Source organism: Taurulus bubalis, assembly GCF_910589615.1.
Source record: "Taurulus bubalis genome assembly, chromosome: 1".
Taxonomy (NCBI): domain Eukaryota; kingdom Metazoa; phylum Chordata; class Actinopteri; order Perciformes; family Cottidae; genus Taurulus; species Taurulus bubalis.
Window position 1 is genome coordinate 24,745,715 of NC_136589.1, and position 22,781 is coordinate 24,768,495.

The 22,781-nt window shown below is 42.9% G+C and overlaps 1 protein-coding gene across 1 annotated transcript; it reads right to left on the reverse strand.

Moving 5' to 3' along the window:
• Positions 1–849: 849 nt before the first annotated feature.
• Positions 850–12,923, reverse strand: tgm1l1 (transglutaminase 1 like 1; the record flags this gene model as incomplete). Its single annotated transcript, XM_079220275.1, has 13 exons — positions 850–994; positions 1,094–1,230; positions 1,333–1,493; positions 2,300–2,584; positions 2,808–2,961; positions 3,386–3,578; positions 4,683–4,821; positions 5,335–5,512; positions 6,394–6,501; positions 7,063–7,181; positions 9,928–10,179; positions 12,282–12,473; positions 12,644–12,923. 13 exons carry the CDS (start codon positions 12,921–12,923, stop codon positions 850–852), a joined length of 2,343 nt encoding a protein of 780 aa, XP_079076401.1.
• Between the last annotated feature and the right edge of the window lie 9,858 nt (positions 12,924–22,781).

Here is a 22,781-nt window from a genome sequence, read left to right on the forward strand (position 1 = left end):
CCCCAGTGCCCCAATAGTTCACATGTCGAAGTGTCCCTGCGCAAGACACTTAACCCCTAGCTGCTCCCCGGGCACCTCTCAGCAGCCCACTACTTCTTAACCAAAGATGGGTAAAATGCAGAGAAGAATTTCCCCAAGGGGATTAATAAAAGATAATTTCATTTTCATTTCATATTTATGCTGAAAATACGTTTAAAAAAAATAAATATATATATATATATATAATTTTTTTTTTAAAGGTAAGGAGTTGTGGATTCGTTAGAGATCAAGGACAATAGGGTCTGATATTCATATCGTGGTCATATGGGCTGTAATAGCCCTAGGGTTATTACACGGGACCCCCCCAGTACCCTTCCTTCATGTAAGCCGCGAGAGGTTCGTTTTGTCCGACAACACTTTTCACGTCCTTTTCCTCTCATGACATACAGTATTTACATTGTCATGACGGTATCGTGACCCGACTGTCCTTTACATTCTTTGGTCTTTGGACGGTCCGTGTAGTCAGGCTTTTATAACTTCAATAAACGGATGCTTGTTAATCAAAGCACTTCATTTCCTGCGCATGGTTTAAAAACCCTGCCGCAGACTTCCCCACATTTTAGACATTTCAGAGCGAGGCATAAGTGTGGATTTATATTTAAGTAAAAAAAAGCAAATAATACTGACAATGCTACAGATGCTAATTGTCTACTCATAGTTTTAAAGATATCCACATTTGTATTCTTCTGTAGTACAAAACCAACAAGATTGTTTAAGATACAGGAATTCAGCACACTTTCCATATAATTAGATGCTCTCTGTGAATATTTTATGAAGAACAAACGAGAGGACAGGAAGTGATGTCGCTTCTCACTGCGCGAGAACTACGATATTGGCCACCCCGTGCACTTGCGTGAGCTGTTTGCAGTCGAGAGACGCCACCAGCTTCCTATATCCGGGCTGGGTGGGGACGAAGTGCTCCGTCAGCGTCACTGTGGAGTGGCCGCCTACGTCGCTGAAAGGGGGGCGGGGAAGACGAGTGGGATATTAGTCTGGAGGAAGGAAATGTTGAGGGAAACATGTGTGTGAAAGAGACAAAGAGATATGTTCTTACCCAACAACCACCTCGTGGCCCTTCTGCAGACCCAGGCCCTCCACCCTGAACACCACGTCCTTCAGCATACGTGGCAGAGGGTTGGTGAAGGTAATCTTAGCTGCCATCTCCTTACCAACGACAGCTTCTCCCAAAGGCTGTCGGAGGGGCAATTCAAAATGAGTCCGGAGTAGTGAACAAAACATTTTTCCCCTGTCATTTGGTGAAAAGAAGATGTGCGGTAAAAACCAACCCCTTACCGTGACGTTGAGGTCGGGTGTACGGAGCCTGAAGGTGGTCTGGTTGGCTAATACTTGCTGGGTCTCACTGACTCTCCCAGACAGGGTCAGCATCAGAGCTGCCTGATCCACCAGCTCGTTTTGGTACTGTTGGTAGGGCAGCATCCACTCAATGGTCTTCTCTGTGTGGGGAGGAACAGCGAATGGCTCTGGGCTCAGTATTCAGCATTGTAATACCTTAGCTGCTAGCATAAAGACTAGAAACAATGCCTGGCTAGTCTGGCTGTGTCAAGCTTCTTCTTCTTTTTTTAAGCACCCCAACTGGCACCTTCAAATCTTGCTCATTAATGTTATGGCGAGTTTAATAAACCTACAGTCCCTTATTAGCAATGCTCCTCCTGGCTGTTCCAGTACATTAAATTGCATTAAAGCGTGACTACTGCATTCAGTTCTGAAACTAGAATATTTTTCCCTCACAAATGAAAAGTCACGAGTAATAAAACATACCTTTGCTCAATTCAATATTGTTTGGTCTTCTATGACCGGTACCTTATGGCAGCTAATGTTAGTAAGCCTCAGAAAGACACTGGTGTATCACTTTTGTCGCCTTTTATGTCGATTTGGCAGTTAGCCAAACAGCTGCTTAATAGATCCGGCTTAACATCAGCATTCATCACTCTCCTTTATGTTTTGGTCTCCACCAGCTCCTGAGAGAATGATCTACTTGCTGTTTGTTTGTGGACAGGTATTGTACAGAAGGTTTTTAGAGCATTTTTTGCTGCAAGCACTGAGAGTAAATATAAACAATTAAGTTACAGGCTCTTTGTAGATCCGGGTGTCTCGTTCACACTACAGCCCTGAATTTCCACTCGCCGATAGTTGGGTGATAACTGTAAGTCTCTCACAGTGGACAACCTCTTTCACGTACATGTTTGAGCCATTGTTAGTATGAAACAATTGCAGCGTTTACACTCAGTGGACAGCCTACCTTCGTTGGGCAAGAGATCCATAGGCATCTGCTCCTTCCTGATGGTGCCCTTCAGTACCCCGGTGTAGTACATGACAGCCACCTGGCTGTGCAGAGTGGTCCGACGCGGCTGCGAGCTCAGGTTCTTCACCAGGATGCTCAGATGGGCGTCAGCACCCATCCTGGGCCCCTCGCCCTCCATTTTCACCTCAATGCACACGTCCTCTGCCATGGCCATGGAGTAGACATCCGGCTTGCTGCCAAAGCGACTGGCAGTCTCCACGGAGATGCGTTCCTCCTCCGAACCTGGTGCAGAGAGAGGAGAATGTGAGTGAGCCTCATTCGGTTTAATGTTTTTTGGGGGATTTATCAACAGACACAGGAAATATGGGACACATTCCTTCAAACTAAGCAAAAAAGAGACACATTTTAATAGTGTGAGCAGCAGGTGGGCAGTTGTGGGGTCAAACAAGGGGAATGTTGATCGATGCAGCAATAAAGTATTAAATTACGATATGCTTGCCAGTACCTTCTTGGTGTTTGTACAGGTGCGTGATGTCTGCCCGCTCGTCAGAGCCCACTGCTTTAGTGCTGATGCAGTGGCCCACAGCTTTCTTCTCACTGTGGATCTGGCTGAAAGTGGCGTCCAGGTTCTTCTGCCAGAAGATCTTATCACTGTTGACCTGATAGAAAAGTATCCACAAGGAGGCTACATGAGAAGTTTGCCTTTCATACCGACGATGAAGTGGATCCAAAGTGCACACCACTCTTATTTATTATGAATCTTTGCTCCGTACAAGTGGATATTGGAAGAAATTCCTTTTTTTTTCTCACTGTGAACAATGGTGAGCTCGGTTCTTGAGCAAGAGACAGGGAACCGAAAAAAGTAGTTTTCTATTTGAAAAGCATGCACGCTGCTAAAAAAGGCGTCTGCTGAGACTCACTAAATTACATCTATTAAAATGTCAGAATTAATGCCTGATACAGTTCTAAAGTTCACTATTTTAGACGATCTGTGCCTGCAATCTAGTTTGACCACATTCCCTTCACTTCAGTAATCATAATGAGCCTTGAGAGAATGCCCGCTTGCGAATTTCGAACACTCACCTCAGCGAAGACAAACGGCGTGTCGTGTTTGAGGTAGACCTGGCCAGAGCGGATGGCGTTAACGGAGGCGGGGCCGCAGCGGAAGGTGCCCTGGCTAGTTTCCTGGGGAGTAGAGTCAACAGCCTGCCATCCTCCATAACCAGGGGGCAGGTCTAGTCTCGCCATCCAGCAGTCATTCCATACGTGGAAGTTCCTAGATGGGATTAAATAGTGTTTGTTTGAGGTCTCAGTTGAAGGCGTAGTTTGACATTTTGGAAAATATGCTTATTTGTGACAAGAGATAGACGGCTTATCTTAGCATAAAGATAGATGGAAATAGGCGCGAACAGCCCTGTCCACTTTTTTGAGACCTTTTTTGTGACCCACCTTCCGTCTCTCCGTCTTCTATCTAACATTATCTGACAAATACATATAAGAGTGGTATCAATCTTTTCATCTGACTCTCGGAAAGACAACGAATATGAAAATTTCACAAAAATGCTATTCCTTAACTATCACATAGTATATTCTTCATTTAAACTTATTAGAGGCATTTTAATTTAAGAATTGTGTTTTCATGATGTGTGTCGGTGTTGTCAAGTATGGCTACAATGTTGTAAAAACAAAAATGGAACCTTGATGTAACAGGCATTATTAACACAAATGAAGCTGGCATTGGTACATTTAGCTACATTGCAACAAGTGCCTGGTTTACATTGCTGGGCAGGAACAGGAAATTACTTACTGGAGGCTTGCAGCAAACAGCGCTAACAGTGTAAATAGTGCAAAACTGCTGACAGAGCAAGAGCTAGAGACTGTGCTTAGCTAAGGGTCAACCAACGGCATCGGTCGGGGTGGCCTTATCAGCTATAACTGCCATAAGACTCCAGATCTGACCAATGGGGGGCGCTCACAGTCAGTAACATAAATTAAAAGCATGTGGGCCGGCCCGGCTATGTAAACAAAGCAAGGAGAAACTAGGATTACAACACAGACACAGAGAGAGCGACTTAATTCTCTGCTCAGGAAGACATCACTCTACTATATTTCTACATAGCATATAGTTGTTTGCTGCTATATTAATTCTCTGCACCTTTAAGGACACAAGAGCACTGGATTACAGATTGATACCAGATTAGCCTCCATAGTCTGAAGGGAGGGGCAAATAATTGGACGGGCATGACGTCCCTGAGGTTTCTAATTAGAGGACTGCTTTTGGAGCAGATCTAAATATACGCCGCATTCCTAAGGTATGGACTTAGCAGCAGGCAATTTTCTCAAGCAAGGTGCCCCGGCCATGTAAAGTTACACATCTTACCACACAGAGTCACTATTGAGGTAGTCGATCGGATCCATGTTCTCATCAAAATACACATCTGTGGTGAGGGATACGTCAGTATCGTGAGCGGACTGGAAGTTGGTCACACTGCGGGCGGGTATGCCCAGACACCGCAACACTGGTGACAAAGACAGAGAGAGATTCATTAAAAGTCAATTTACGAGGTCATTTGATAGTTGAGTTATGTTGCCAGATGCTCGGGCTTGAACATAATGACTTCAGACATTTCCACGATGCTGGTATTTTCGTGGTTGCATGGGACTTTATTGTCCCGGCTGACTGAACGCAACACATGCGGCTCTATCAGTGACAAAATTGGGAGGTATGACAGGAATGCCAATGAGAGGTATTTAGGGTGTATATGAGCTACGGCGTGCTATCAGGTGCTACGGTCAGCTCTAACTACCATGTGATGTGAGGGACCCTGCGGTTATACGCACATGAATGAAGTATTCTGTTAAAGAGTAGTGAGAGCTAATGAAAAGGGCCTGATTAGGATCTGTTGACTGTTGATCAAATTCACGTGTCCACTGGGAACACACACACACACACACACACACACACACACACACACACACACACACAAACACAAACACACACTCTCTCTGTTTTATTCCCCCCCCACACTCACCCGTTGTAGTGATCCCAGAGAAGACCCAGCACTGTCCATACGACACAGGCGTTCCATTGGAGGAGTGGTACTTCCTCAGGATCTCCACGCTGCTACTCCACGCCGAAGGAGAGACTCCATCAGAGTAATTCCCGGACCAGTTCCCCACCAGGACTCCAAAGTCGTCCTGAGCGTTTATCTGAAGATTACGCCGATACATTTACAAATGGCTGCTCTCATTTACATTCCAATTAAATAATCATTTCCCAAGCAGTACTCATAGGCTCATAGCTACTAATGAAAACACTGTGGTCACGACCTCTGCACTGTTCCTGCAAATTTGTTAGCTGCAATTTATGAAACATATGAAGGGTAATTCAAAACTCAATTTGTATTATCAATATTGTGAGAATTTGACTACATTCAGGCCAAAAAATTAACTATTTCTTTTCTCCCTGGCAGTGTGGAGGCTGCTCGGAAACAGCATTTTATGTTGGGAAATAAAATTCACGGAAATACAATCGACAAGTTAACTGAATACATGAAATGTGAGCATAATTGTTGCATTTGTCACACAGTGCTCTGTCTAGCAATAGGGGGGCGGAGCTTAATGGTTCCGCTAACTTGAGCATGTCTTCACGATCTGCATGTCTGTAAAAAGCGATACCGGCAGCCAAGCAATAGGGCCAATCCAAAACATGCACGCGGATACTAATATTACAACCATCACAGCTCTTCTTCGCTTCACTGCAGCATGCCCCGCACTCGGGGCCAAGCAATCGGCACGCACTACGAACGGGCACGCCTCCCCCGTAGAACGCCGTGAGCTTCAATACTGGGAGCGACGTAATAGTTCCCTTTCGAATGGGTACTCGGGGTACGAGCACTGCACAAGTTAACTTAAAAGGTGATAATATGTCAGTTGTATTTACGGCTTATTTCCTCTGCCCCCACGGAAATACATAATAATTGACAAGTTAACTGAATACATGAAATGTGAGCCTTGGGGGACTTGGACTCACGACTTCAGTGTTTCTAATATCCTGGGAGTGTGTGATGTCAATATAAATCTAAACTCACCATGGCAGATAGGACTCTAACCACATTAACAGGATCCCCTCGGCCAGATGGTGGCATGTCGCTCTTCTCCAGGATAAACAGACATGCTTCCAGGATTCCCTCATGAAACTAAAGACAAAAAGACAAAGCAAAGGAAATGAGTTCATTCAAAGGGGGATTTTGAATCATAGTAATGGATCAAATGTAAATACAAGTCTTATTAAAGCATTAATAAACAATAACTACAATAATTGAGAAAGTGTAGAGATTACGGATGAGATTTGCAGCTTCTAGCCTCCATGCTTTACAGCATTTCACAATTGTGCTTTATGACACAAAACAGGAAGATGGTGCTGTTCTTTCAGCAAAAATGGAGTTAAAGTTTATGAGGCTACTAAACATAACTAAAAGCATGTGCGACTGATAATTTAATAAAGAAAAGCAGCTGATGAAAATCTGATTTTTATTGATCTGATTTACCTTTATGTAACCAGGATAGGCCCATTGAGATGCTCACTCGTGCACTAAATTTGTATAACTAATAAAACAATATATTTGTGACCCTCTTTTAAAGATTTACATCTTCAGTCGAGACAAATGGGCTGAGTGCCACAGACAGTGATGTCATGTTCATCCAAACCCATAAATGCATTGCTCTCGAGTCCCGACTCGTCATGATAGTGTGCGTACCTGGCCAAAGTTCCATGTGCGGGCGCCTATTTGTTTCTCGGTGCCGTAGTAAATCCTCCCGGTGTCATTCAGAACGTACTCCTTCCTATCCTCCTCATCATCCAAGAACACTGCGTCCTCTAGAAAGACATGGTGATAATCGCCCGTTATAATTGTACATTGTATACGCTTGAGTATTCTTAATTTTACATACAACTCCAGTTGATCCTTAACCCAGCCTGGACAGGACATACAACTGTAAGATTGTCATTTAAGGATTTGCTCCAGTCAAGATGTTGGTTTCCTCTCCATCTGTGAACGTTACCTTGAATCCAGACTCAGTGACCAAATCACTTAAGAATGTGATTTATTTTTTACAAATTCTGTGAGAGACTCCCCAAGGCCAGGAAATGGTTAGGCAACACAATGAGTCCATGGACCTTGCAATGGGGCCCCACATTCTTTTACGGGAAACAGACTGTTTTGAGTGACATTAGCTCCACAGACTTGGGCGTGCACCCCTGACATGAGCTTCACAAAACGGTGTCTTTGTTTTTCCCCAGTGCTTTTATCTCTTGCTGTTGCCATCGTGATTACCAGTGGGTGGAAGGGGGGGAGGGGTACGTGACGAGAAGAAAGAAAGGGAAAGCGGTAAAGGTACAAGAGTACCCAAGATTGACATGAGAAAAATCAAGTGGAAGGAAGAGGTTTAACAAAGTCATGAGGGACGAATGGAGGATGGGAGTTATGCTTGGGATGGGGAGAGGGGCGAGGGGGAGGGGAGCGTAGCAGACTGTCTTGAGAGTTTACAGGAGAAAGTAGAGGTTGAGGCTTACAGCATCTGGCAGCTGTGATAATTTGTGCTTTTTCTTCTTACTGATTATTTCTGCAATATGGGGAGAAACAGCCGCGCACACACACACACACACACACACACACACACACACACACACACACACACACACACACACACACACACACACACACACACACACACACACACACACAGGAGGATGTGTAGGAGGAGGAGCAGGCCAGAAAACAGAGCAATGATGCAATGGGGTGAGGATTTGGTTGACAGACAGCACGCAGGGTGACTGGGTGGGAGAGGCACATAAAGGCAGGAAACACACATGGAGGCCGTTAAAGCGAGGGAGAGCACAGGTTGTCACCAGCTGCAGGATTACTGTGAGCTTGTGTTTTCTATACAGTAATTGTATGATTTTTAAATTTGATGAGCGCGAGGGAGAGATTGGTCTCGGGAAGAAAAGATTGAAAGAGGGAACAGGAGATTGGGCTTGCTGCCAAAAGCGGCCATGCCTTAATGAAAGACAGAGCGTCCTTTTATCAAATCCAGGTCCACTGTTATTTTTGGTGTGTTTATTTTTTGTCAAATATTCTGTCCAGGGAATTTACAGTGCACAGCAAGCTGAGGACGGCAGAATAAACAATGGACTTTATTTCCTCATGCTTTCGTCATTTAATGTAATTATTGTAATTTAAAACAATGAGACTGACCTCTGACATTTTGGCAAAAAGCCACAAGGTAAATGAGACCTGCGTATAGTATATAATATAACTAAAGACAGTTTGTCCAATAGATGAATGGAGACATTTATTTGAAGTCTGGCTATCATTTTATATCAGTCAAAGTCTATCTATGTGAAACAGGCCCCTAAGAGGAGAGTGAACATGATATTGGACCTCTGGAAACACTGCTCCAAATGCTAACATTGCTCTGCTGGGTGTGTAAATAGGCACCCGTCTGCTAGCCATTCTAGCATATTTAACTCATGAATCTCTGTCTGTCTGTCTATCTGTGTGTTCATTGTACATCTTGATAAGCGCTCATCAGACCTACCTCGCACGTGGTGTATTGGCGAGGAACCCTTTGGACTGCTTTGTCACATTCGTTCACATTCATATTTGTTGCATTTGTCACACAGTGCTCTGTCTAGCAATAGGGAGGCAGCGCTTAATGGTTCCGCTAACTTGAGCATGTCTTCACGATCTGCATGTCTGTAAAAAGCAATACCGGCAGCCAAGCAATAGGGCCAATCCAAAACATGCACACGGATACTAATATTACAACCATCACAGCTCTTCTGCGCTTCACTGCAGCATGCCCCGGACTCGGGGCCAAGCAATCGGCACGCACTACGAACGGGCACGCCTCCCCCGTGTGACGCCGTGAGCTTCAATACTGGGAGCGACGTAATAGTTCCCTTTCGAATGGGTACTCGGGGTACGGGCACTGCACAAGTTAACTTAAAAGGTGATAATATGTCAGTTGTATTTACGGCTTATTTCCTCTGCCCCCAAGTGGCCAAAAGAAAATATGTTAACGTGAGTTCAACGTGGTGCCTAAGCGGCATAACCAAGTGAGCCAGCAGGCTTGAATCATAGCCAGTGGGTTTATGTAACTCACATACAAGGTCACGCTGTTGCTTTTTGATGGACAGCAACATGCTCATGGATTGAGTTGGCCTTCCTCACACATGTGTTACATTATCTCAGGATCCTTCTCACAGATTAAAACGGACAGACTTTGTGCTAGTATTGCTATCGGAATGCTAAGGCTCTTCGTAAAATAAAGCAACTATGTTGTAGGAACACTTTCCCTGGTAATTGGGCTGCATCAAACAGCTCCCCTGCAAGTAAAACATAGATTTTTCTGAAGCAACTCCACCTCAAACCTAACAGTAAACCGGATAATAACTCATTCCTGACATTTTGTTCTGCAACGGCGTCTGTGCTTTCTTCCTACATTTTTTCTCCTCTTATCAACGAGAACTTGTCTTCTTTCCTTCCCTTGTGCCACATTCCTGCACTGGATCTGTGTAAACCCTCTGCCCCACCCCCGTTCACACCCGCTGCCAATCTTACCCTCACACCAAGGGTTGAAGAGCATGACGATGTTCTTGGTGGAGTCATGAGTAGTTGCCGCCTCGCCCTTTGACGAGTTAGTTGCCACCGAGAGCCCGTACAGGCCAATCACAGCGCTGGCTGGCGAGTTGACGGACAGCTTGATTCGGTTGCCGTTCTGCTCTACAATCTTGGCCTCCCAGCGTTCGTCCTCCAGGCTATCCACCAGTGGGATGATGACATGGGTGCCTTTGGACACCAAGGGCAGGGGACCTGGAACATATTTATTATAGTTGAGTAAAAATGAACTTCTCAAGGACGAATGCCTGTTGTGCTGCACAATATGGTTGTTGGATGTTGATGATTGATACCGCATTCATGTCTGTCTGTTAAATATGAAATCACAGCCGTAAGACCATTGTTTAGCTTTGCATGAAGACCTCTGAAGCCCTCTAATTACTAAGTTATATCTTGCTTATTTAGGCAGTATGAAAATGCAAGTGTATGAGTTACTTATCTGGGAAAGGCCCAGCTAGCTGGTTCCTGCTGCTTCTAGTCTTTATGCTAAGCTAAGCTAACGGTCTTCGCCGGAGCATCACGTGGAACAGGCAAACATGTGAGTGGTTTCAATCTTCTCAGCAAACTCTTGGCAAGAACCCGAATAAGCGTGTTTCCCAAAATGTCAAGATTAAAGTATACCTGCATGCAACCGATTTGCTGTGAACCAGAGCGATGAAAAGATATATAGCTAACCTTTCCAATAAAAATTATTAACAACAAATAAACTTGAGAAAATGAAATTAAAAAAAATTAATTCAGAAACACATTCCTATATATTTGAAATAAACACAACACAGCTGATGCTCCAAGTGTGAACAAGATGTCTGTCACAACATGTTCCAAAGAGAGTGTATGCATATGTGTTAATATATATGCACAGAAACTTGTACATTTTGGTTTGTGCAGTCAAAATGATCTTTGAGTAACATTTTGCTTTTTATGTGCAAGTAAAAATATAAGTTGTGCAGCTCGACAAAGTGCTTTTCAATTCTTCCGATTTTCTGCAATCCTTGAATATTTGGATTGAATGAAGTTAGACAGCAGGAGTGGACGGACTTCACTGATAATTGTGTTGCAGCCTTAGAAAACTGTAAATCACCATGTATCTCACCCCTTCACCCGGCTTTTCACAGTCTGGAAAACCTCCCACGCTGCACACACACGCATCTCTGCAGGAAGCCAAGCCCATTCCCTTTATGTGACTTTCAGACAAAATGGTAATATCAAAGTCCGTTCTCTCCAGTTAGCATGATTAAGACTTTTTGACCTACTCTAAAAATATTATTGGATGATTTCCCCTGAACTATTTTCTTTGTGCCACCCTGCTGGGCTTTAGCTACCATTTGCTAAAGCAAATATGGAGTCGATCGAGAAACCATTGTTCTCCATCCGACCGCAGCCAGGGCTTCCTCTCTCTGGAAATCCATGAAAAACACTCTTTTCAGCCGGATTGACTTTAAAAATATATATATATTGACTTTGAATCTTTATTCAGCTTCATAGTTGAACGAAATAACCAGCTTTCAGGGCAGTACTTAACATCTTTTCACAGCAAATGCGACGGTGAAAGCAAAGGTATTGGGGGCCTGTCGACTGTGGAGGCTCAGACATTTATGTGTGTCCATTCTGTTTCTCCTCCATGTAACTATCTAAGCAGCAGGTGATGGCAAATCACCGCTCTGTGGCGATGTAAGGGCCATTTATTTCCCAAGCGAGTAGTGGATCACTGTTGTATGAGGCCTGTAAATACCAGAACGAGGTGTCCGGTGTCCTGCGTCTGGAAGCTGTAAACACTGTGAGGTGGTGGGAGGAATCCAAAACGTGTGTAGTGCACAAGCTACAGCTGCACTGCTGCTCGATTTAAATGTGCTTGCTATGCGTGGCATTTGGACCACATTTCCCAATGCTTTGTTTTGAGCCGGTCGCTCGTTCCTCAGCGTTTCACACGGGCTTGTTGCAACTACTGGTTAAAGGGGCACTCCGCCAATTCTACTCAATAAGATCAGTTCCCACATCATGGAAAGTACCACTCAACCTGTGAATAACAGTTGTATAACGTCTTCTGTACAAACACAACCCTGTCAGATGACAGAGTTGCTTTTTCTTATTGTTTCAGTTTCTAAGTACTTTTCTTTCCTTCAACCCTTTGCATTCTGAGTGCATTTTTCTGCAATATGCAATTTGATGCGACATGCTCTGCTTTTTAAGCCCTAACCATGCACTGCCCCCCTGCTGTTGCTCACCTAAATAGTGTACCCAACTCTCAATCTGTCTCTATCATATTGATTGTAGTCAACTGTCCATCTCTTCCATACCTGTCTTAAGCTCCAGATGCAGCTTGCCATTGTCAGCATTGAAGGGCCTGTTGAGCTCCAGCTCCATCTGGAAGGTCTGTCCTCTGCGGATGATCAGCTCGTCCCCCTGATACGAGTCGGTGTGGTGCTCCTGTCTGTTCTGGCCCGTCTTGGAGCTCAGCAGGTCCACAGAATTCACAAAAAAATGTATTTCTGAGAGAGGAAGGTTCAACATGAATTTCAAGTATGCGTCTGCATTGCAGCGTCTATGACTACGTAAGGGTCAACATTGATGTGCAACATCAAATAATCAAGTTTAATTTAACCTACGGTACTCCCTTCAATTTAATACCACAATGTACACTTAAAGTATGTGACATTACCGTCCATCTCCTTCGTTTCTCCATTCTCAGGCTTTGGCTTTATGGGTTCCGGAGCCAGGGGTTTGACAAATTCCACCTTATCTGTAACATCATAGGAGGTGCTGTTCTGGCGCTTACAGCAGCACGGACACATCTTCCGGAACCAGCGACGACAGCCTCCCTCCTCCGGTTTCTTCTCCCCATCTTTATGAATGGTCAGCTCCACCCTGGTGGGTGGGGCTGTTCCGGGGAAGCGCCCCACCTCCGACGTGCCTCTCACAGACAACCGCTCACCTGGCATTCTGGGGGACATTTGAGGAAAATGCTATTTCAATTTCAGGAATACAATTGCAGATACATATAATAACATTAAGTTACTACTTTGTTATGGTATACAGATTGGAAGACCTCCTGAAAATAAGCTATAGTGTAGATGAACAATTAGAAGGTCTAAAGGGAAACATTGTGATAATAATATGTGTATAGCACCTTTCATACATACATTGCACGAAGCTCTAATGCACTGGTTCCCAACATGTGTTGGCTTGTGACCCATTCAAATGAAACAGTGTCCCATTGGGACCCCTAATCACATAGTATGCCCTATGATGGACAGAATAGTTTGTCCATCTTAGTTTATCTCATTTGAAGAATCCTGAGAGGATTAAGGATTTGACAGTATTATAGTTCAAGGGGAAAAAAACACAAGCCTGCAACTACTATCAGATTTGTTTTTCTCGTTTTAATTTGAATCACCATGTGACTATTCAGATCTTCTATGGGACCCAATTAGGGGTCTCAACTACCAGCTTGTGAACCACTGCCCTAGTGGTTCACAAGCAATGCAGATACTCTGGGTTTTATTTGACCAAGCTTTGGAATGTGTGCCTCTGAATAATCCCCAGACTTCGCTGTAAACAGTTTTCTTATTGGAAAATATATTGGAAATGTGCTGTTGAATTTTCCGAATAATATTTTTTTGCTGACAATGTGAGCGCCACATACAAAATTCCGTTCATTTGATTGTATTGTGGTGAGAGCAAACCAAAATCACCTGCAACAACTAGACAGCAGCGAGAAACCCAGCAGCTCAACATCATTGTTCATGAGACTAAAAGATGCATAGTCCACGCCCGTAGAGGTCATTGGCAGTGTGCTGCAGTGCATTTCATTCCAACAAGATTTTGTTTTTCTTTTATCTCACATCATAAAAACAGCAAATGCACTCTTTCTTTTGACTTTTTCCCACAATTACCACATTCCGCACTTGCACTCTCCTCGGCCGTCGAGCTTTCTCAAAGAATCTTGTGGCCTGTTCAGCCTTTCGTCCTTGTTGGCTACACTCAATCTAACATAGCTCCTCGAAGCAGCTGGATTCCATCTGCCTCACCTTGGCTGTTACGAAATAATGTAGTTTGTGTGTATATCTCTGTGTGTGTGCATACACTGTGGATGTCCAGCACTGTAGATCATACGAACATTTATCACACTGTCAACTCCCCACCCTCATACAGCGCGACAATAATCACAACGAAATTGGATCATTTGTCACATTGAAGATAAGACGTCCCTTCCTGCTCATCCTCGGAGTTGGAAAATTGGGTTTACATACACCAAATGTCAACATTAGGAAAGTGAAAATAAGAAAGTGACGGGGACGGGGGGCTTTCTCTCTCATTCCCTTTCCTTCCTTTTTCTCACCATTTGCGACTTCTCTGTCTTAACATAAATGCCATAAAATGAAAGCACTCGAGGCGTTTTGTTCGCTCTTGTAAAACACCCATAAACTGTGATGAGATGCAGTAATGCAGATAGGCAGGAGAAATGTATCGTTTTATTGTAAACATGCAAAGAAGATGTTGGTTATAGCCTCCCTTGAAAGTCCTGACCCACCATCCTCTGCCTCCGATTGGCTCGTACTCATTAACTTTGTTGGTGAGAAAGACAGAAAGAAAGTGTGTATTTTCACACAGAGGCACAGAAACAGGATTCTTTTATTTAAGCATGCATTGTCCATTTTTCCCCCGCTAATATTACAGATTTCATCACTCGTTGCTTGAAAGCTAATGAAGGCTAACTCTTTGAATTCGCCGAAAGCTGTGTCTCTGGTCGACTTCAGCTAATTTCAAAACAAGACTTGTCAAAAAAGGGTCTTAAACACAAAAAAGACTGGGGCTGAAGCTCATCAGTTTTGCCTGGAGTTTACTGGAGTGCAAACCTGTCCAAAACCAATAGGCTACTATGTGGGACGAAGCCCCTATTTTGTTAGCTTAGCTCTCAAAATCGGATCCCGCTGGCTCCCACATGGGACGTTCTGTTCAGTTCCAGTCCTGCACAAGGATTCTTGAAAGCAAACTGTCACCCTAAAAAGCAATGTGGAAATAGTAGGCGAGGCGAGGCAATATACTGAATGTAGTAAGCGCCTGGCAAGCTAACGTTAGCTGCTGATGTTGGACCAGATAAACACGCCATTCCTAGTTGGCGGTGGAGCAATGACTGGATAATTGCTGGAGGCGAGGGGGTTTACCAAGTGGTCCATTGCACATCAACTTAGCTCCGTGCCTCCGCCACGTCTCATTAATTTGTTTGTGTTAAACTTTAGCATTCTGCTTGCAAGTAAAAGTGAAAAGTTGAGACTGGATAGGTGGCGAGGTGTCACGCGAGGCAAGTTACAGCACTGAGGCTATTTTATAAAGATAAGCAGCAGAGAGAGAGTCCTTGATAAAGTTCCTGTTTTGTATTGATTTGATGGTTAAATATTTGCATGAGGCTGGTATGGTATGTGACGCAGTTCAAAGGGTACACAGCTGAAGAACAGGTGGTAGGGAGGGGCGCCTCACATATCAGATCCTCAAAATCCATGTGAAAGTGTGTGTGTGTGTGTGTGTGTGTGTGTGTGTGTGTGTGTGTGTGTGTGTGTGTGTGTGTGTGTATGTGTGTGAGTGTGTGTGTGTATGTGTGTGTGATATTGGGGCCACTTCTGACTTTTCAACTCTTGGACTTCCTGAGTTAATCTGCCGGTCAAATGACATTCCCCTCCCTTCGACTGTTTCCAAATCCTCTAAATATTTGGCTGAAAACATTCATAATCATTGTGACAGACACAATGGATCGAGTCAGCTGTTATTGCAACACGAACCCCACCCAAAAACTGAAGTCACGCTCACTGAAACGTTCTGGACCGCCTTTTGCTCCATCTCAAATTTTGGTGAAAAGAAACCCTTAATGTGCACTGAAATGGAGTGAAATGCACAACAGAGTTCAGAACATTTTGGTTGGCTCTGCTTTTTTCTCACCCGCTCAGACAATGGGTGACCAAATATTTGGGTTGATGAAAGGCACATACAACTGTACAACTGTAATTGGCCAAATAGTATACTGCAAATATGGGTTATTGTCACATATACCAACTGAACAAAAGCACCTTTGGGCTGTTTTGTTCGTAATTTGGGTCTTCACAGGCTTTAATAAAGCCAAGTTATCTCACTACTGCACCTTAGGTGGTTTAAAATTGCCCAATTAGAGTCATCCACTCAACCCCCTAAAACCATGAAAAGCCATTCCACTAACCTAATTTTTGGCTGCTCTTCCCTCACACTTTAATGCACACGTTTAAATGGATTTATAATACAGCTGCCGGCCAAGCTTGAAAACAAATGTTTCTGCTTCATCTTTTGTCCCCCGCCTATCATGTATCACTTCTTCCTCCGTTGTGCTGTGCCCTCTCGCTGTCCCTCTGCAGCTCTGCACTTCCCCTCATTGGTTTGTGTTGGCATGCTGGTCCTCTGGTATGCCCAATGGCCCCCAGAGATAAGCGCCTCGAATTCAAGTCACTGTTTCCAAACAACAACGCAGTGGCTTTCAACGGCCGGGCGTGTTTTTTGTCTGGTGATGTGTAAAATGAATTGAGTAAAAATATATATATCAAATGTTACAACATAGTAAAAGCATATACATGCAGAAAACAAAACAAAATAAGAAATGGTTTAAATCCCATGCACTGCATAACCGTCAAGAGAAGATAAAACTAATTGACTGTTCTTTACTGAATATAGAGAACAAAATTAAAATAAAGGCTGGGAAGGCCTTCCTCTTCTTCTTATCAACTGCTGGAAAAAACAAATCAAGGGAGCTGATGGTTGGATTGTTTTTTGCAACAAAGGTATATATATATATATATATATATATATATATATATATATATATATATATATATATATATATATATATATATATATATATATATATTATTTTTTATTTTTTTATATGGTCTTCCTTTCTGTTAATGTGCTTATATGTCTCTGTCTGTCTGGGATGTGAGCCTCCCTCTCTGGAGAATCATCTGACTGAGGCTCAATTGTAAGAGAGGCTTGATCTGGTCTTAAGAAACCGTTAGGTCGTGCGCGTGCCGCTTCAAATTTGCACTTCACTTAACATCTCCCTTATAAGTATATATTAAAAAACACTTGGAGTAGGAGCGACTGCAAATCTTACTTTATCTGCGTGTGTTCTGCTGTGGCTCCGCGATGAATTATTCCTCTACGTCCGGACTATATCAGCGTACTATCTCTCAGCGTCAAAACTTTTTGGGAAAGTTTCTTTTTGTTTTATTTTTCACTCCGCTCCGTTCTTGAACCAGAATACTTAAAGCCTATCCCGAAATGTACCGCACGGTACTTTTTAAGCGAACACACAAACACGCCCCTCTTTCAGCTCAGCCCACCCAGCCCCACCCTGCGCGTGGACTGACGTTTCCCACACACAGGAGGTCCCGGTGGAGATGAGTGCGCGCTACGTCAAAAAGAGCTACATGATGAGTGGTGCACACACACACACACACGCACACACACGCGCACACACACACACGCACACACACGCACACGCGCGCACACACACACACACACACGCACGCACACACACACACACACACACACACACACACACACACACACACACACACACACACGAAAGGGAATTGGAGACGGAGTGAGGAAAGTTTGTTACGCAATAATACGCGTTCCTTTGATACACTTGGGGAGTGGAAGCAAGCAGCAGGAGGAGGGCAGGAAGATAAGTATTTGATGTCGGGATGTGTCTGGTGACTCACCCAATGAAACGGTGCACTTACTCTAGCCATTTATACAATAAAGCCCGTCATTGTATCATTCTGCAGTGTGAAAAGGGGAAACGAGATCATACGGGAGTGTATCTGTAAAATGCAGCCCATGAAGATGTAAATTGTTCTATCAGTACCACAAATGTTGCATTTAGAGCTACAAACAAGTGTATAGTTGTAACCACCAAAATGAACCCAAACCACAGTTTCATATGCAAAGCTGAACCTCCTCTTTAGGAAATCCCCATGTGGCAATGGTGACAGGGGTCAAAAATATTACCGGATATTCAACTTCTCCTGCACACTTTCGGTTCTCCTTCGTCACTCTGTTTACAGAGAAACCCCTGTCATCCTGTGTTTAAACCATCTCATCATATGCACAAAAAAGGGCAAATTCAAGAGCACAGAATATCAAATATTAAGAAGATGGCCAGGGCATGTGTTCGGTAACGCATATTTTTTTAATCTGTCCACAAAAACTACTCAGCAGAAGCACAATGTGATGAAATGTAGTCGTTCTCGTGCCGGCAGCCATGTAACCTTTGTGGTTTGGCAGGAGACTATAATGAAGTCATACAGTATGCGGTGATGATTACCACTGACAACTGAAGATACATACCCAACCCTTTTTTCTACCTTAGCCATCAGGACTCTGAACTCAAGTAAATAGGAAGAATGTAACTTCAAGGGACTTTGAATACCGTTAGAACATTTCACAGCAATGCATTCAGTATAGCTCTCAAGGTCCCTCAAAACCCAAACTGGGGATCACAAAGGATACATCACGTGGGGACCATGAACGTCACCAAATATCATCGCAAACATCGAGGGATGAGGGAAAACGTGACCTTGTGGTGCCGCTACAAAAGTTGGGGTGGGGGTTGTCACCCAAATCGCGATAGGCTTCATCCTCTGGGGACCGTGATTGTCACGGCAATCCACCCAATATCTTTTGAGTCATTACAGCCATGACCAAAGTGGTGGAAAAATGGACACTGCCATCGTTGGAGCCTCCTTTGACTCAAACCCCTGTAGTATGCAAATATGTGCAAAACAGCAATACAATGGTTGGACTGGACTGTATTTGTACTGCGAGTGCTAAATGGTGCTTTGGTTTATTCAGTAGTCTGTTCATTCTGGTGGTGTTCGATTAAAGAGTGCATTACATCCTGCAGGGGGGTCAGGATTGGGGGAGAATCCTTTAGGCAGGAGAAGTATGGCGGCATAAAACAAAATACAGCGGAAAACACACTGTAATGACAAGGACACCACTTAAAATAATGTGTGTGGTGCGACACAGGCGGACTTGTATTGAATTGCCATGACGCAAAATATTATAGAGGATGTTGAGACTGCAGTTTAAAATTTCATGAGATTTATCTTAGTGTATCCCTTTGGAATTGATGTAATCAGTCATTGCCTAAGAGTAGTGTCAGGTTTGTGAATGGGCTCTTTCTTTTTTTTCTTCTTTCTTATCCCGGCTGTGTCATCACAGGAAAATTAATCAGATTAATGATGGCCAAATACCTTTCAAGAGTGTCACTTCCAGTGGGTGTTGTGTATCATTGTTTCCTGCTATATAATGTGTGCAATACAAAATTTGAACAAAACCTTTCAGAACAAAAAGAAAGAAAAAGTAATAAGATAACCTTGAGGAATATATTATTAAAATTGCTACAGTATTATTTGTAAAAATAAAAAGTCTTACATTTTGCCATGACTATTTGTATTTCGATAAATACAGCAGACCATTTACCAGTGGTATTGTTCATCTTGTTGGCCTGACAGCGACGTGATAAATGACACGGACAACATTTGTGGGATGTGCAGAGCGGTGGGCGTAAGCGGAAACATAAAGGTGACCTGGGGTCGCCGAGTATCTGAGCATAACAGATGGGATCGGGTCCCTGGCTCTCACAGCGGACCAAAGGAAACTTGTGGGAGAAATTCGTATTAGGATTGTGGAGAAATGTGGGTTTTATTTTTTTTTACGTTACATACATTTTTTTTGGAAATCAATTGCTTTTGTTCATTGTCTGGACAATATGGCCGTCGTTGTTGTTTAAACAAACAGTACAGATGGACCCCCCCCCTTCCGTGTGTGTCAAGGAGCACCAGTGAGAATATTTTTTGGTATGCGCTGTATCGACACGTCTCTGTTAAATAATAGCCAAGTTCCTCCTGTTCTGAACTCATGCGGATCAAAAAAGGCTCACAGAGTCAAAACACAAGACCAATGAAACGTTGCCAGACATAAGAAGATATTCAGATGAGGAAGACTACGGGGGGATGAAGACGGCTCCAACTGAATGTCCATATGGTGTTTAAGGAATTAGTTTGCTAAATGCAAATGTCTTCTTGACAAGATCTAGGTGAGAAGATCAAATCTTTCAGCAAAATCAATAACAACAACAACAACAACAACAAATATGGTTCCCATCATCTCTAACTTATGAAATAATAGAGCAAAGCATCTGCACCATTGTTTCCATCACGGTTGTGACTAATAGTAACCTTTTACCCTGATGAACATCTGATATCACGCAGCCAAAGCAGAGGCTGATGAAAGAGTGAAGACCGCTTCAACTTACACCAACTTATTATCCAAGCATTTTTTGTGTTTCACAACGCCGTGTGATGAAATAGTATCCGTGTGACTCATGATCAATCGCCGCGTTCATTCACAGTTTGCTGTATGCGTGGGGATTCATGCTCTGGAGAAGAACACAAACAGAGGAAAAAACAGGAGCTCTGCTTGCCGAACAAATGATTTATTTGTCGCTGTTTGTTGCCCCGCTGCTCTCGCCATTACAACACGACAATATAAAACACCCAGAGCATGTAATGTTCACTTTCTCCTCTGTGTAGCCTATTTAAAGGCAAAGCCATGGTAGTGTTTCAGGGGCACATTTTAGGTGGGAAATATGTTGAATAATTTACAAAGAGCAGGCCAGAATTGAATCATTTATGATTGCTTTCCATTGTTTTCTAATCCCAGAGAGCCTTTTTTGCTCCCTCCATTTACATCGTCTGTGCGACGCCTCTGGATTTTCATACTCATATTGAGTCAGAGCAATTCTCTGACTGCAACAACGGTTACTATAGGCTCACCTGCTGAGCTTCTGATTAGGAAGTTACCACCAAACCCAAAAGTACATGCAAGGCTGATGGAATCTCATTAAGTTTGAAGTATAGAGGCCTAAAACAGAGTGGGTCTACGGACAAATGTTAATTTTGATCTGGTGTCGTTAAGGTTATTAAATATTATAAAGTTATTGCCTTCATCTCAGTCTTTCAGTGTGGATCTAATATGTCACTTCTACCCAGATAGTGGCATTAGTGGGCTTTGTACAAAAAATTAAACTGCCTTTTTTTTTTTTTTATTCTAGTGACAACACGCCAACCTGCCTCACCTCTGATTCATTTAACTACACACCCAAACATAGACTGTTGGCAAGGGTACGTCACTGTTTTAGAGGAAGCGTATCACCATCACAGAGGAGCAGCGGAGCCATTATTTCACAAGTCAAAAGCAAGTCATATAAGCCAAACGATTTAGTCATAAATTAGTTTTTGCCCTCTTGACCTAATTATAGATTAGTTTTTAAGATGTAAATAGCAACAGATCAGATACGTAACATGCGTTTAACCTGTTGGTTGTTGTTTTTGTTGTTGTCCTTGTTAAATTTGAGTTGATTATTTTTGTTGATCAATTTATTTCATTCATACCTATTGAGATGATTTGATTTGGGGTCAAAACTGTACATGGAATTAAATGTATTTAAAATTACACACAACCTATTATTAATTAATCGTTATGTGAGATGAGTGATTGTCGAGTTAATTGTTTTAATGCTTTCAACAAAAGCAATCTCATTCTACAATCGCTCTTTCTACTTTAGATACATCTCTGGCACTCAAATGACATCCTGCCTTCATGTTGCGGTTATTCACGAAAAGGCTCAAAACAAGTGCAGATGACCTTCAAATGAGCCTACATATTGAAAACTGGCTCTCTATTTATTTTTACTGCACATAGAGCTGTAACCCGCACCAAGGTTCCCTCTGCTTTTTGCATTGGTTAGGTCTTTCCCACCAAAAGCCCTCATGATGTTGAAGTTGGATCGCAGGTCTTTCTTTGATTGAGTCTCATATGCAGCCCTGGGCTCCACCACACATTTTATCTCATGGAGTTTTTTTGGGGTGAGAGTTGTCATTGGATCCCTCACCATGCTGCCCTCTGGTGGTTACAACTGAAACTCACTGCACTTAATGACTGACAATTAACCAATTATTAATTTTTGATACGTGGGCAACACATTATTTGATTCTCTGTTAATTGTTTAATCACAGCATGCAAGTTTTAAAACAAGACAGTTTGTAATGGTAAATAACAAATAGTAGTCATGTGATTTCTCTGAACTAGAGGTATTTATTAGCTGGAGGCAATATTGTAAATCAGTGTTAATTTACGAAGCAAAATAGTAAGTTTGTTTTAATTATGTCCTGTAAGGTGAAAGGTATTTGTAAGAGTAAATAATGGTCTTTCTTTTGTTAAGAGGGATACTGTAGGCCGGGTCTCAAGGGTAGCAAGCAACACTACATAATTAATGTAATGCTTGTAATGTGTTTGCATATTTAAATAATTAATTTTTTTTTGGGAAAAAAATGTAATTTAACAATGATTCAAGGAAAGATACAAGAAGCATTTGAAACAGGATACAATCATGGCTGTATAAGCTAAAGCAGCAGGATGAATGAAACACTGGGCGGTAGGGAAAAAACAACGGAGAGCAAACAGTCAAATCAAGACTCAGGTACGGACACACAAAGTTTAATAAAACAAAGCAATTAATGGAAACACATCCATCAGGTCTGTTCATGTGGCGTAGAAGAAGAAACGCTTCAACGGATTTTCCGTCATTGCCAGAAGTAGTATTGAATGTTAAAATTGCATTTTCCATTGAGACAGGAAACTGGATTAATGGACATCATTTCCCCCGTTTGTTTGTTTTCTTCGAGCTCCAAGGGGAATCACTTCAG